The 17,978-nt window shown below is 36.0% G+C and overlaps 1 protein-coding gene across 3 annotated transcripts in view; it reads right to left on the reverse strand.

Moving 5' to 3' along the window:
• Positions 1-2,941: 2,941 nt before the first annotated feature.
• LOC123533659 (uncharacterized) overlaps positions 2,942-17,978 on the reverse strand; it is a 40,623-nt gene continuing 25,586 nt past the window's right edge. For all 3 annotated transcript variants that reach the window (XM_045315404.2, XM_045315405.2, XM_045315407.2), the window contains one exon: positions 2,942-6,592. In XM_045315404.2, coding sequence (XP_045171339.1) covers positions 6,492-6,592 — 101 coding nt within the window. In that variant the 3' untranslated portion in view covers positions 2,942-6,491. The remainder of the gene's footprint in view (positions 6,593-17,978) is intronic.

A 17,978-nucleotide genomic window follows, 5' to 3' on the forward strand; every position in this document is an offset into this window, starting at 1 on the left:
AAGATATTTACATTACTGTTTTTTAACTTCAAGATAGGTTGCATGATAGATTTAATGAATATGAAGATTAAAAATAGCTAGAAGTTAAAAGTACAATCAATCTGGAAGGGCCTTAAATTGTCCGCCTGCCATTTTCCATTGTGAGAATGATTTTCATGAAGATCAGGTGGGGGATAAAAGTAGGTGACTAGGTTGTGGCGTGTCTTTAAGAGGATAACAAACAATAACTTAACATTCTGTGAACAGACTGAGGCTAATATTCAGTGACTAGATTGATTTATTTTCTACAAATTACTCGACAGAAAAAAGATAAATTCTGCTAAGCACCAAGTAAAAAACTAATTAACAATAATTTGTAAAAAGAAAACCATTTAGTGACTAAAAATAACAATACTATTATTTTTAACAATAGTTTTTCAACACTGTTTAAAACATGATCCTTGTATGCTTGTTAGTAAAATATGAAGTTAAAAAATGCATTAAAACAAAACAACACTGTAAAATAATACATCTCGCTTCTTCAATTAAGAAGCAAATAAAAGTAACATTTTCATCTACTGGCTACAAGTACAAATATATACAAATATACAGGCAAAACATTACTTAAAAACCTGGCAAACGAAGTATCAATATCAAATATTGTGATCAATTTTATATACAAGGTAATTTTTTTTTAAAAATATGTTAAACTGTATTGTTTTTGATAATTATTTAGTTTATACTTTGTATAAAGTAATGTATTAACAAATGTGCAAATGTAAGAACAGGTTTTCCAAAATACTGGATTATAAAAATATAAAGTGTACACCACTATGTACCAGATTGTCCACTAACATTCACACTATCACCCCTTGTATCACCCACAGGGCTTTGTAGTCTAAAGTACTCCCAAGAAAATACTTGCTAAAAATTGTATAATTTTATAAAATACTTTCTGAACATCTAGCTCGAAGAAAAACAGGTGTGTCATCATGTTAAAAAGAACCATTTAAACATATATTGCATGAACAGTATTATATTTAGAAACAATGCTGAAAGTGTGCTAAATGCTGTACTTGTTCCTTAGGCAGTATAACATTCCAAATAATTAATATAAAAATTCTTAATGCCATTAAAACCACAAGTACTTTATTTGCTTTGGCTGTTGGTCCTTTAAAGAGGTTAAAACTGTTTCCCTGTCACCATTGTAAAATACAAGATCAAAGCAGGCAGTAACAAGTCTCATCATCAAAGCATAACATACACCTTACTCTTAAATATAAAAACTTCGTTTTAACATCCAATGCCAAGGTACCTGTATTATGAATTTAAAATTTTTTTGTTCCAGTGGTCCATTTTAAAATTGAACTTATATTTTTTATATAATACATTCAATCATGACTAGAGTAAGTATGGCTTACAACAGGAAACAAGAGCTGTCTCCATAGGATGACACATGCCCCCGATGGCACTTTGAATGAAGTTATGGCCTATGTTAGAGTTTAGGACCTTTGACCTACAGACCTGGGTCTTGCGTGCAACACGTTGTCTTACTGTGGTACACATTCATGCCCAATAATTTTAAAATCCATGCATGAATGACAAAGATATGGACTGGACACGCCCATCAATGCACTATCATGAAATATGACCTTTAACGTCTAAGTGTGACCTTGACCTTTGAGTTACGGACCTGGGTCTTGTGCGCGACACATCGTCTTACTGTGGTACACATTCATGCCAAGTTATTTGAAAATCCATCCATGGGTGACAAAGATATGGACCGGACACGAATGCACTATCATGAAAAATGACCTTTAATGTCTAAGTGTGACCTTGACCTTTGAGCTACTGACCTGGTTCTTGCACGCGACACGTCGTCTTACTGTGGTACACATTCATGCCAAGTTATTTGAAAATCCATCCATGGATGACAAAGGTATGGACCGGACACGAATGCACTATCATGAAAAATGACCTTTAATGTCTAAGTATGACCTTGACCTTTGAGCTACGGACCTGGGTCTTGCGCGCGACACGTCGTCTTACTGTGGTACACATTCATGCCAAGTTATTTGAAAATCCATCCATGGATGACAAAGATATGGACCGGACACGAAAATTGCGGACAGACTGACAGACCGACAGACGGTTCAAAAACTATATGCCTCCCTTTGGAAACATAAAAAACTTTGGTTTAAATATTATCACTTATACATTTTTCTTAGCATCAAAATGATAGTTACAGTTTGAATTTAAAGTACGTACATCAACACACCACTATTATATTTATAAACTGCAGTCTTATTCCAATTATTAGGAATTCTAACATTCATTAAATCATGTGTATACATCAATTTTCACTGGTTATAACTTTAAGGCAGCATTGTGAATGTGTAAATTTTGCTTTAGAAAACACCCATATCACTTTTGGTCAATATAAAAATGATGTTTTCAAGAAAACTTCAGCTGTAACAGGATATCATACCACAAAATATATCACATAATATACATGTATACATTATGCATAACAACTGACAGATTACAATTTTAATACCTGCATGTGTTCACATATGTGTAGTTAATTAATATGCATAGTATGTCTGCTAATATTTTCAAATAAATTTACATGTAAATGTATACAGTATACTTTTTGAATTTCAGAATTTTGTTCTACATGTATGTTTTCCAAGTGTAAGTAATGAGAGCAAGTTGCAATGCAATGTTCTAAATTTTGAGGCCTTTCAGACCATTATAGAAATCAAGAATTAAATCCTACATATGTGTGCCCTTACATGTGTGAAATTGCTCCCTCTCTAATCAGGCCATTTAACAGGCCAGTACCATTGTTTGATTCATTTTATACAAAGAAAAAATATATGGCTTCAGCTTTATCAGAAAAATGCTAGGCTTCAGCTTTATCAGAAATATGCTAGGCTTCAGCTTTATCAGAAATATGCTAGACTTCAGCTTTATCAGAAATCTGCTAGACTTCAGCTTTATCAGAATAAAAGCTAGGCTTCAGCTTTATCAGAAATATGCTAGACTTCAGCTTTATCAGAAATCTGCTAGACTTCAGCTTTATCAGAATAAAAGCTAGGCTTCAGCTTTATCAGAAATATGCTAGACTGCAGCTTTATCAGAAATATGCTAGACTTCAGCTTTATCAGAAATATGCTAGGCTTCAGCTTTATCAGAATAAAAGCTAGGCTTCAGCTTTATCAGAAATATGCTAGACTGCAGCTTTATCAGAAATATGCTAGGCTTCAGCTTTATCAGAAATATGCTAGACTTCAGCTTTATCAGAATAAAAGCTAGGCTTCAGCTTTATCAGAACAAGAGGACCATGATGGTCCTGAATCGCTCACCTCTTCCCACATGACCCAGTTATGAGTATGACGTCGTTTTTCTATTATTTGACATAGTGACCTAGTTTTTGAGCTCATGTGACCCAGTTTTGAACTTGAAATAGATATTATCAAGATAAAAATTCTGACCAATTTTCATGAAGATCCGTTGAAAAATATGGTCTCTAGAGAGGTCAAAAGATTTTAATAATTTTAGACCTACTGACCTAGTTTTTGACCGCAGTTGACCCAAATTCAAATTTGACCTAGATATCATCAAGATGAAGATTCAGACCAACTTTCATACAGATCCATGAAAAGTATGGCCTCTAGAGAGGCCACAAGTTTTTTTTATTATTTGACCTACTGACCTAGTTTTTTATGGCACGTGACCCAGTTTCAAACTTGACCTAGATATCATCAAGGTGAACATTCTGACCAATTTTTATGGAGATCCATTCACAAGTATGGTCTCTAGAGAGGTCACAAGGTTTTTCTATTTTTAGACCTAATGACCTAGTTTTTGACCGCACATGACCCTGTTTCGAACTTGACCTAGATATCATCAAGATGAACATTCAGACCAATTTTCATACAGATCCCATGAAAAATATGGCCTATAGAGAGGTCACAAGGTTTTTCTATTATTTGACCTACTGACCTAGTTTTTGACGGCACGTGACCCACTTTCAAACTTGACCTAGATATCATCAAGATGAACACTCAGACCAATTTTCATACAGATCCCATGAAAAATATGGCCTCTAGAGTGGTCACAAGGTTTTTCTATTTTTAGACCTAATGCCCTAGTTTTTGACCGCACATGACCCACTTTCACATTTGACCTAGATATCATCAAGGTGAACATTCTGACCAATTTTCATGAAGATCTCATGAAATATATGGCCTCTAGAGAGGTCACAAGGTTTTTCTATTTTTAGACCTACTGACCTAGTTTTTGACCGCACATGACCCAGTTTCGAACTTGACCTAGATATCATCAAGATGAACATTCAGACCAACTTTCATACAGATCCCATGAAAAATATAGCCTCTAGAGAGGTCACAAGGTTTTTCTATTATTTGACCTACTGACCTAGTTTTTGATGGCACATGACCCAGTTTCGAACTTGACCTAGATATTATCAAGGTGAATGTTCTGACCAATTTTCATGAAGATCTTGTGAAATATATGGCCTCTAGAGAGGTCACAAGGTTTTTCTATTTTTAGACCTACTGACCTAGTTTTTGAAGGCACGTGACCCAGTTTCGAACTTGACCTAGATATCATCAAGATGAACATTCTGACCAAGTTTCATGAAGATCTTGTGAAATATATGGCCTCTAGAGAGGTCACAAGGTTTTTCTATTTTTAGACCTACTGACCTAGTTTTTGATGGTACATGACCCAGTTTCGAACTTGACCTAGATATCATCAAGATGAACATTCTGACCAACTTTCATAAAGATCCCATGAAAAATGTGACCTCTAGAGTGGTCACAAGCAAAAGTTTATGGACGGACGGACGGACGACGGACGACGGACACTGCGCGATCACAAAAGCTCACCTTGTCACTTTGTGACAGGTGAGCTAAAAATGCTAGTAACTGGTAAAGAGTTACTCAAGGTTTACTGGTATAAACTTATTCTAAAATTGGTAAAATCAGAAAAGCACTTTCTGGCTGGCAGATTTTTAAGTTTCCATGGTAAAAGTGACCATGCCTGCAGGTTTTGGGTGTGTACTGATTCTCTATAAAAGTCAAATACCAGTACTATAGGTATGACTGATACATCATATAAAAGGTTGTCATATTGGTCAAATTATCGAATAATCAGCAAAAACCAAAATTGGATATGTGTAACCTATTCTGGGTGTCATTTGAGTGTACGTGTGCAAGTCAGAATCAACTGTCGGTATCCAGTGACAGTAACTGCAAATTTTTACTCTTAATATTCTGCAAACAAGGTAACATACTTACAGCTAGTCTCAAAGGCGACCATCGACAAGCACGATGAATCATATGTAAATTAAGCATGTGAAATAATGACACCCATCTGTCATTGGTCATTTTTGGCAAAAGCTCTCTTATGCCGTTTCTTTTTTGACAATCATGGTAGTCACACAAGGAATATTTGTGTAGAATTATTTAAAAACTGAACACGTTGTTCAGGAGACGTCGTTTGAATATTTTTTCTATTTTTAGCTATGAAACCGTTAAAAAAACATTGGAGGAAGACAATTCAAGGAATGTTCTGGCCAACTTTCATTAATTTCCATGAATTTTTTTCAATGGAAATGTTTTGTCAAGAAAATGGATAACGGCTGGATGCCAAACAGTAAGTGATCCCAACAGTTCATCATATTCTTTGGTGAGGTTAAACTGTATTCCTTCAGTTTTATCAGAAAACAATAGACTTCAGTTTTACCTGAGAAAAAAAATATTTCAAAACATTAATGAACCTGTAACTTTCTCTTAGAGACATCATAAGCCAATACTTAAAAGACGTCTTGGTAAACTGTAAACTTTGTACAAAACAAAATTCTTCAATATTTTCTATCTTACATTCAGGATATAAAACCATAGTGGAAAGAAAATTAGCATAAGATGAATCAAACAATGGTAAGATGTAATGTATTGGGAATGATTAAGTATGGAATGAAACATTTGAACTTCTAGACGTGATGGAAATTTGAGTCTCCCTTAGGATGGAATAACCTTCTCTGTGGTATTCTTCAATAGTGGAATCACCTTCAACTTGACATGACATTCACTTTGGAATGACTTCTTCGTAAGAATGACTTTCTTGATGGAACGACTGTCATGGTGGAACATTTTCCGTGGTGGAACATCTATTTAGGGTGGGACAACTCTCGGTGGAAATTGCATTTCTACGTTGTGGATTGTGTCAAGTATTAATCCTCCAGTGGAATGTTTTGCTTGCTAAAGAAACACATGTTTGGCCTGTTGAATGAAAAGTTGTGGCCTTGTGGACATTCCTGTTGACTAGACTCACTATGGAACTGTTTGGCCTGTGGAATGTTAACAGAATTTGGCAAGTGGAATGTTACAAGAATATGGCAAGTGGAATGTTACAAGAATTTGGCCAGTGGAATGTTACAAGAATTTGGCATAAGAAATGTTAATGTTAAATCCTCCTCTTGCCTAATAGACTGTCTGACTGACTAGATCCATATCACATGTAAGATCATCATGGATAAACCAGTGTTTCCATTTCTTTGCTCTGTTTATTTTTGCCTCGTTACCTGGAAATAAAAATGACATTCTGGTTATTAACAAACACTGAATCGCAAACAATTTCATATTGACAATTTTGTAACATCAGAGTGTGTATGTTTGTATTAAGTTTTATTTACAGTCACCGTTAGTAACCAATATGGGTGACTCCGCCAGAAGATTGTTAGTAATTCTAAGTGCGATGATAGTGATACAGAACACTCGTTTTCCAAAAAGCTTCCCTAGTTCTTAAGCATGCAAGGTATAAAACATCCATATATAGGACTCTTATCTGAATGTCACTTGTTAGTTTGAGTAGCAGGAGATCCAACTGCTGGTTTCATAGTCTAATATTTTTACCATTGAACCACAGCATCCAGTCTATCATTACAGGCCTATATCAACCTGCTATATAAATGATCTACCCACCAATAATATAATGTTATTAATCAAGCAATTTCATATTGGCCTTGTTATTTGTCCAAGGGTAGTCGTATTGGCCCGAGGCCGTAGGCTATGCACGTTCAGGTGAAAAATCGTGTCATTCTTTGACAAGTTGTTTACAGTTTAGACGTATTTTAGAAATCATGATCATTTTCGCCAGTAAAACAGAATGAGTTGTATGTAGGTACTTGAGAATAATTTTGAAAGATACTTTTAATGCGACAAAATCAAGAGTAACTAGAACATACCTTATTTTTTGGAATTCATAACTTTATCATGACATCACAGTATGTTAGGGGTTCTAACTGACCAATCAGAGAGCTGCATTTTCGAGTACCTGCCAGTTTCCACTTGGGTATAAACAGTATATTTGCAATGAACATATAGTGACTTTAGAAATAAATATCAAACTATTTTAGAAATCAAATTAAGATTTTTCACTGCACATGCCCCAGATGATGCTTTAAACAACAAAACTTTGAAGTTTCATTGAAATATTATATCAATTTAATACCTTTATTTTAGTTAAAAGTTTGAGATTTTACACAGGGAGTCTATGATAAAGTCCGAGTAAATTGTAATCAATAGGAGAGATCGCCGTGACGTCACGCGTTAACATCTGTTTATCTGGTGGTTGGCAAAACAAATGATTTTAACACCGTTTGCGTAATGAATCAGAATTTTTAATTTTTAATAACTTTTTTGCTCATTTATGGATTTTCAAAATTCAAAAAGATTTGAAATACTAACAATCTTCATATTTTTGTATCCAAATATCTTTTTTCAATGAATAAACGTTTTAAATGACATATAATTTTAAAAGCGGCGTAGTGATTTTCACAACCTTTAGAAAAACAGTGTAAGTTAAGCGTTCATAATTGATCCATTTTATTTCGAAATAACAATTAAAAGTAATCAATAAATTGCTTGTTTTATAACCTTTCCATTGATCAAAAAATTATTTATGTAATTTGTGTTTTAAGAAAGTTTAGACCGTTAGAAAAACATCACTGTTTACAAAAAACATGGACGGTCGGCTTCTGCCCACCCGATCACTGTCTTATCAGTTCTAAAAATAGAATTTGTATGCAAACACGATCTCTCCTATACCCAAGTGAAATAAGTATCATTCCGCAATGTTTTGGACATGTTAAAATTATGAATTCCTATTTATTTTCTTTAGCGAGTACCATACCATTTGAACTGTGATAAAAACTGCTTTAAAAGTCGTTTCCTTTTAGGCTGCAAACAACGAGACACAAAATTATACACATATGTGTTGATCAAGATAATACAACCAATCAAGCACATATTATATAGTCCCATGCCTCGTTTAATTCTTATCCGAAATTGTTTGCAGTTCACAACTGACACTCTTGTTCGCCAATTTATTCATCCACTTTCCAGCACTTGAATCGCTATTTATCATTGCACAAATAGTCCACACTATCAAAATGTCTGTTAAAGATAAGTCTCATCCTTTTAATTAATATGAGTTTCCATATTTTCTTATTATTTTCCTTGACAACTGCTAGAATTTCTGACAGGAAACACTTGCATTTTACACAATACCGAATAAGCGAAAGTACCGTTGTAATCTCCGAAGACGTACATCCCGCTCAGTCATACTTGGTTATTAAATTCAAACATGTTGGATGACTTTTTTTTTATCAAAATGTGAAAAAAAAATGTAATCTATAATTCTGATGTAAAACAAAATGGCGTCATTTAAAAATCAAACGGAAGTCGCTTCTCCGTATTGGCCCTCTCTTTTGAACCAATCAAAATGCTTGAATTCCGTATTGGCCCTGCTTTTTCGTATTGGCCCTGTTTTTCTCATACTGACTCAGTTATGTTTTGTATTAGCTCTGTCTGTTTCATATGATGTTTGCAATTGATCTAATACAGTGTGTAATATTGTAAAGTTGAATAATAATTGAATATACAGGTCTATCCTTAAAGTTGGAGAACAACTAGCTGTAATATTTAGAAGTGTTGATGATGTATAACAGGTTTCATTTCAACTGGATGGAAAATGTAAGAGTTGAGTACACAATGTTCTGATGTACTTGTAATAGTAATATTTCAAAGCAAAATAAGGGCCGTAACTCCAGAAAAAACACTACAATGAAAGTCTGTAATATGCGCAATTATTTAGTTCATGCTGATAATATATAAAAAGTTTCATTTCAATTGTATGGAAACTTGTATACACAATGTTCTGACGTAGTTGTAGTATCATATCCAAAAAGGGCCATATATCCTGATAAACAAATCTGGACATGAAAGTCCCAAAAATATGCACATGTCCATGTGATGATGATAATGTATACTGCATTTTATTTGCATCTGATGGAAACTTAAGGAGAAGTTAAGTGCACAAGTTAATGAAGTAGTTCTAATACAATGTAGTCCAAAAAAGAGGCATAAACTCATAAAATAATATTCTGGCATGGAAGTCCTGACAAAATGTGAATGTCCACTTCATCCTGATGACAAGTTTCATTTGATTTAGATGGAAACTGTAGGAGAAGTTGAGTATATAAGGTAAAGATGTAGTAACTTACATCAGTTACTTGTGGAAAACAAGTTTGTATTGGTATGATACCGGAGGCACTGAGAAAGTCAACTTACATCAGCTACTTATAGAGAACAAGTTTACCTGAGACACGGAGAATGTTAACTTAGCATCAGTTACTTATAGAGAACAAGTTTACCTGAGACACTGAGAATGTCAACTTACATCAGCTATTTATAGAGAACAAGTTTACCTGAGACACTGAGAATGTCAACTTACATCAGCTATTTATAGAGAACAAGTTTACCTGAGACACTGAGAATGTCAACTTACATCAGCTCACTTATAGAGAACAAGTTTACCTGAGACACTGAGAAAGTCAACTTACATCAGCTATTTATAGAGAACAAGTTTACCTGAGACACTGAGAATGTCAACTTACATCAGCTATTTATAGAGAACAAGTTTACCTGAGACACTGAGAATGTCAACTTACATCAGCTATTTATAGAGAACAAGTTTACCTGAGACACGGAGAATGTTAACTTAGCACCAGTTACTTATAGAGAACAAGTTTACCTGAGACACTGAGAATGTTAACTTACATCAGCTATTTATAGAGAACAAGTTTACCTGAGACACTGAGAATGTCAACTTACATCAGCTATTTATAGAGAACAAGTTTACCTAAACACTGAGAATGTCAACTTACATCAGCTATCTATAGAGAACAAGTTTACCTGAGACACTGAGAATGTTAACTTACATCAGCTTCTTATAGAGAACAAGTTTACCTGAGACACTGAGAATGTTAACTTACATCAGCTTCTTATAGAGAACAAGTTTACCTGAGACACTGAGAATGTTAACTTACATCAGCTACTTATAGAGAACAAGTTTACCTGAGACACTGAGAATGTTAACTTAGCATCAGCTACTTATAGAGAACAAGTTTACCTGAGACACTGAGAATTTCAACATACATCAGCTATTTATAGAGAACAAGTTTACCTGAGACACTGAGAATGTCAACTTACATCACTTACTTATAGAGAACAAGTTTACCTGAGACACTGAGAATGTTAACTTACATCAGCTACTTATAGAGAACAAGTTTACCTGAGACACTGAGAATGTCAACTTACATCAGCTTCTTATAGAGAACAAGTTTACCTGAGACACTGAGAATGTAACTTAGCATCAGTTACTTATAGAGAACAAGTTTACCTGAGACACTGAGAATGTTAACTTAGCATCAGCTACTTATAGAGAACAAGTTTACCTGACACACTGAGAATGTTAACTTACATCAGCTATTTATAGAGAACAAGTTTACCTGAGACACTGAGAATGTCAACTTACATCAGCTCACTTATAGAGAACAAGTTTACCTGAGACACTGAGAATGTAACTTAGCATCAGTTACTTATAGAGAACAAGTTTACCTGAGACACTGAGAATTTCAACTTACATCAGCTACTTATAGAGACAAGTTTACCTGAGACACTGAGAATGTCAACTTACATCAGCTATTTAAAGAGAACAAGTTTACCTGAGACACTGAGAATTTCAACTTACATCAGCTACTTATAGAGAACAAGTTTACCTGAGACACTGAGAATGTCAACTTACATCAGCTACTTATAGAGAACAAGTTTACCTGAGACACTGAGAATGTCAACTTACATCAGCTATTTATAGAGAACAAGTTTACCTGAGACACTGAGAATGTTAACTTAGCATCAGTTACTTATAAAGAACAAGTTTACCTGAGACACTGAGAATGTTAACTTACACCAGCTACTTATAGAGAACAAGTTTACCTGAGACACTGAGAATGTTAACTTACATCAGCTTCTTATAGAGAAAAAGTTTACCTGAGACACTGAGAATGTTAACTTAGCATCAGTTACTTATAAAGAACAAGCTTACCTGAGACACTGAGAATGTTAACTTACATCAGCTACTTATAGAGAAAAAGTTTACCTGAGACACTGAGAATGTTAACTTAGCATCAGTTACTTATAAAGAACAAGTTTACCTGAGACACTGAGAATGTTAACTTACATCAGCTACTTATAGAGAACAAGTTTACCTGAGACACTGAGAATGTTAACTTACATCAGCTTGTTATAGAGAACAAGTTTACCTGAGACACTGAGAATGTCAACATAACATCAGTTACTTATAGAGAACAAGTTTACCTGAGACACTGAGAATGTCAACTTACATCAGCTCACTTATAGAGAACAAGTTAACCTGAGACACTGAGAATGTTAACTTAGCATCAATTACTTATAGAAAACAAGTTTACCTGAGACACTGAGAATGTTAACTTACATCAGCTACTTATAGAGAATAAGTTTACCTGAGACACTGAGAATGTTAACTTACATCAGCTTCTTATAGAGAAAAAGTTTACCTGAGACATGGAGAATGTTAACTTAGCATCAGTTACTTATAGAGAACAAGTTTACCTGAGACACTGAGAATGTCAACTAACATCACTTACTTATAGAGAACAAGTTTACCTGAGACACTAAGAATGTTAACTTACATCAGCTACTTATAGAGAACAAGTTTACCTGAGACACTGAGAATGTTAACTTAGCATCAGTTACTTATAGAGAACAAGTTTACCTGAGACACAGAGAATGTTAACTTACATCAGCTACTTGTAGAGAACAAGTTTACCTGAGACACTGAGAATGTTAACTTACATCAGCTACTTATAGAGAACAAGTTTACCTGAGACACTGAGAATGTCAACTTACATCAGCTCACTTATAGAGAACAAGTTTACCTGAGACACTGAGAATGTTAACTTAGCATCAATTACTTATAGAAAACAAGTTTACCTGAGACACTGAGAATGTTAACTTACATCAGCTACTTATAGAGAACAAGTTTACCTGAGACACTGAGAATGTCAACTTACATCAGCTCACTTATAGAGAACAAGTTTACCTGAGACACTGAGAATGTTAACTTAGCATCAGTTACTTATAGAGAACAAGTTTACCTGAGACACGGAGAATGTTAACTTAGCATCAGTTACTTATAGAGAACAAGTTTACCTGAGACACTGAGAATGTCAACTTACATCACTTACTTATAGAGAACAAGTTTACCTGAGACACTGAGAATGTTAACTTACATCAGCTACTTATAGAGAACAAGTTTACCTGAGACACTGAGAATGTTAACTTAGCATCAGTTACTAATAGAGAACAAGTTTACCTGAGACACGGAGAATGTTAACTTAGCATCAGTTACTTATAGAGAACAAGTTTACCTGAGACACTGAGAATGTCAACTTACATCACTTACTTATAGAGAACAAGTTTACCTGAGACACTGAGAATGTTAACTTACATCAGCTACTTATAGAGAACAAGTTTACCTGAGACACTGAGAATGTTAACTTAGCATCAGTTACTTATAGAGAACAAGTTTACCTGAGACACTGAGAATGTTAACTTACATCAGCTACTTATAGAGAACAAGTTTACCTGAGACACTGAGAATGTTAACTTAGCATCAGTTACTTATAGAGAACAAGTTTACCTGAGACACTGAGAATGTCAACTTACATCACTTACTTATAGAGAACAAGTTTACCTGAGACACTGAGAATGTTAACTTACATCAGCTACTTATAGAGAACAAGTTTACCTGAGACACTGAGAATGTTAACTTAACATCAGTTACCTATAGAGAACAAGTTTAACTGAGACACTGAGAATGTCAACATAACATCAGTTACTTATAGAGAACAAGTATTGAGACACTGAGAATGTCAACTTACATCAGCTACTTATAGAGAAAAAGTTCACCTGAGACACTGAGAATGTCAACATCAGCTGCTTGTGGAAAACAAGTTTGTATTGGTGCGATACCAAGAGACACTGAGATCATTAACTGATCTGTATATACAACTGTCTGTGTTAAAACAATCTTATCAACTAGCACATACCGGTACATTACATGGCCTGTAACAATTGTGTACTTGTTTCTCAACTGGCACATACACCACATGGCCTGTGACAATTGTGTACTTGTTTCTCAACTAGCACATACATCACATTGCCTGTGACAATTGTGTACTTGTTTTCAACTGGCACATACACCACATGGCCTGTGACAACTGTGTACTTGTTTCTCAACTAGCACATATATCACAAGGCCTGTAACAATTGTGTACTTGTTTCTCAACTGGCACATACACCACATGGCCTGTGACAAGTGTGTATTTGTTTCTCAACTGGCACATACACCACATGGCCTGTGACAATTGTGTAATTGTTTCTCAACTAACAACATACATCACATGGCCTGTGACAATTGTGTACTTGTTTCTCAACTAGCAACATACACCACATGGCCCGTGACAATTGTGTACTTGTTTCTCAACTAGCAACATACACCACATGGCCTGTGACAATTGTGTACTTGTTTCTCAACTGGCACATACACCACATGGCCTGTGACAATTGTGTACTTGTTTCTCAACTAGCAACATACATCACATGGCCTGTGACAATTGTGTACTTGTTTCTCAACTGGCACATACACCACATGGCCTGTGACAATTTCTCAACTGGTACATACATCACATGGCCTGTGACAATTGTGTACTTGTTTCTCAACTGGCACATACATCACATGCCTGTGACAATTGTGTACTTGTTTCTCAACTGGCACATACACCACATGGCCCTCGACAATTGTGTACTTGTTTCTCAACTGGCACATACACCACATGGCCTGTGACAATTGTGTACTTGTTTCTCAACTGGCACATACATCACATGGCCCGTGACAATTGTGTACTTGTTTCTCAACTGGCACATACACCACATGGCCCGTGACAATTTTGTACTTGTTTCTCAACTGGCACACACACCACATGGCCCGTGACAATTGTGTACTTGTTTCTCAACTGGCACACACATCACATGGCCTGTGACAATTGTGTACTTGTTTCTCAACTGGCACACACATCACATGGCCCGTGACAATTGTGTACTTGTTTCTCAACTGGCACATACACCACATGGCCCGTGACAACTGTGTACTTGTTTCTCAACTGGCACATACACCACATGGCCCGTGACAACTGTGTACTTGTTTCTCAACTGGCACATACACCACATGGCCCGTGGCAATTGTGTACTTGTTTCTCAACTGGCACATACACCACATGGCCCGTGACAATTGTGTACTTGTTTCTCATCTGGCACATACATCACATGGCCCGTGACAATTGTGTACTTGTTTCTCAACTAGCACATACACCACATGGCCTGTGACAATTGTGTACTCGATTCTCATTTCTCAACTAGCACATACATCACATGGCCTGTGATAATTGTGTACTTGTTTCTCAACAAGCACATACATCACATGGCTGTGACAATTGTGTACTTGTCTCTCAAGCTGAGGAAGAAAAAGGTCAATTCCAAGAAACACTTATCTAAATATGCATTTAAAACCACACAAAAGTTTTCCCTAGCGATATTTTCCTGCTGACTGTTCTTTTACAATGGCTGGAGTCCTTCTCTTACTTTTATCTCTAATGGTTAATAAACTCTCATGTTTAAGTGACCTTTTTATTGTCTTCTTGGTGATAGCACATTTAACTAACCTAGGAAACTGGTTTTGTTTGAAAAGTCTTACAATCATGTTTTTTCTTTCAATGAATAATTGAAAAACAACAGAGCTTAAGTTAGGCTTAGATATAAGGGAGGTCATTTCTCCCTCAGCTAAGATTAGTGAGAGATTTCACAGAGAAATGGAGAATTTTAGTGCAAGGCATGCAAGTCATAAACAAGAAAATATTGGTAAAACCGATGGATGCTCACCAAAATATGATTATTGCATACCAAAAGAACAAAAAGGGGATTTTCTGACTGGGCATACATAGTTTACATGTTGAATAATCAAAGGGCAATATCTCACTGAACAAGAGCTGTCTCCATAGGATGACACATGCCCCCGATGGCACTTTGAATGAATAGTTATGGCCGATGTTAGAGTTTAGGACCTTTGACCTACGGACCTCAGTCTTGCGCGTGACACGTCGTCTTACTGTTGTTCACATTCATGCCCAATAATTTTAAAATCCATGCATGAATGACAAAGATATGGACCGGACACGCCCATGAATGCACTATCATGAAATACGACCTTTAACGTCTAAGTGTGACCTTGACCTTTGAGCTACGGACCTGGGTCTTGCGCGCGACACGTCGTCTTACTGTGGTACACATTCATGCCAAGTTATTTGAAAATCCATCCATGGATGACAAAGATATGGACCGGACACGAATGCACTATCATGAAATATGACCTTTAACGTCTAAGTGTGACCTTGACCTTTGAGCTACGGACCTGGGTCTTGCGCGTGACATGTCATCTTACTGTGGTACACATTCATGCCAAGTTATTTGAAAATCCATCCATGGATGACAAAGATATGGACCGGACACGAATGCACTATCATGAAAAATGACCTTTAACGTCTAAGTGTGACCTTGACCTTTGAGCTACGGACCTGGGTCTTGCGTGCGACAGGTCGTCTTACTGTGGTACACATTCATGCCAAGTTATTTGAAAATCCATCAATGGATGACAAAGATATGGACCGGACACAAAAATTGGGGACAGACCGACAGACTGACAGACGGTTCAAAAACTATATGCCTCCCTTCGGAGGCATAAAAAATCATTCAACCGGAACATGAAGAAAATATGTACATCTCCTCTTAAATGGATTCAAGCCAGTGGTTGCTGAGAAAAACTCCTGACTATGATGGCGCTATAGCTTACTGTTGCTGAAACTCAGTGAAAATCATCCGACTGGAACATGAAGAAAATATGCGTACCTCATCTTCAGAGTGAAGCATCCTATGAATTTTCAATTAGTTCGAGCCAGTGGTTGCTGAAAAAGACTCTTGACTATGATGGTGCTATAGTTCACTAATGTTGAATAATTAAAGGGTGATAACTCGGTGAAAATCATACGACCGGAACATGAAGAAAATATGCCCACCTTCTCTTGACAGTAAGGTTTCCTATGAAAATTTGATGAATTCCAGCCAGTGGTTGCTGAGGAATACTCTGGACATATAATGGTACTACTGTTTACTAACGTTGAATAATCAAAGGGCAAAAACTCAGTGAAAAATCATCGGAATGAAACATGAAGAAAACGTGTGCATCTCCTCTTGACAGTGACTCTTCCTAAAATGTCTGGCAAAATTCCAACTCGTAGTTGCTGAGAAATACTCTGGACAAGAATTGTACTATAGTATACTACAGTTGAATAATCAAAGGGCAATAACTCAATAAAAAAATCATTCAACCACAACATGAAGATAATATGCATGACTCCTCTTGATAGTAAAGCTTCCTACAAAGTTTCAATGAATTCCAACCAATTGCTGCTGAGAAATACTATGGATAAGAATATACAACTGTTGAATAATCAAAGGGCAGTAACTCTGTGAAAAGTTAACCGCCTGGAACACGAACACAATATATGCATCTCCTCTTGATAGTGAAGCTTCTTGTGAAGTTACACTAAATTCTAACCAACAGTTGCTGAGAAATACTCCGGACAAGAATTGCGGGACAGATGGACGATGTAGTGACCATATGCTTCCCCTTTGGGGAGCATAAAAAGGAACTATATGAGCCGTGCCATGGGAAAACCAACATAGTGGGTATGCGACCAGCGAGGATCCAGACCAGCCTGCGCATCCGCGTAGTCTGGTCAGGATCCATGCTGTTCGCTAACAGTTTCTCCAATTCCAATAGGCTTTAAAAGCGAACAGCATGGAGCCTGACCAGACTGCGCGGATGCGCAGGCTGGTCTGGATCCATGCTGGTCGCAAACCCACTATGTTGGTTTTCCCATGGCACGGCTCATATATACTTGCAACTGCTTTATTATATAATTTCCTATCTTTTTTTAAGTCTATTATTTCAAACTAAATAATAATTCCCTGAAAATGTGTGTGAATCTATTTTCTTGTCCATGTGAATATGATGCGATTAAACTGTAATTTGAAATATATTTTTCTGTTTCGCCTAATCAGAGGTAAGACAGGAAAGCCCTGTTATGAAAATAATTTACAATAAGCAAATTTAGTAAATTTTTCCCCCTTAAGGTCATATTCAATTTTTAGACTCTCACAGGTTATTTGCGGTCTATACTCTATGGGGCATTTATATGCTTCATTGTGTCTGAAAGGGCGGATGGACCGTTATTAAACTTAAACACTGACTGATTGTCACAGGTTATTTAGACTACTCGCAAACCATTGAATAGATTGACAGAGGTATGAAAGATTTTAACATAGAGAAAGCTGTCCTAGGAAGGAAGAAATCCAGGAAAGTATTAAGTACTTGTTGCTGGATTAAAATGTGTTGTGTAAAGTGTCAATTGT

This window comes from Mercenaria mercenaria, chromosome 12 (assembly GCF_021730395.1).
Source record: "Mercenaria mercenaria strain notata chromosome 12, MADL_Memer_1, whole genome shotgun sequence".
In the NCBI taxonomy this organism is placed as follows: Eukaryota; Metazoa; Mollusca; class Bivalvia; order Venerida; family Veneridae; genus Mercenaria; species Mercenaria mercenaria.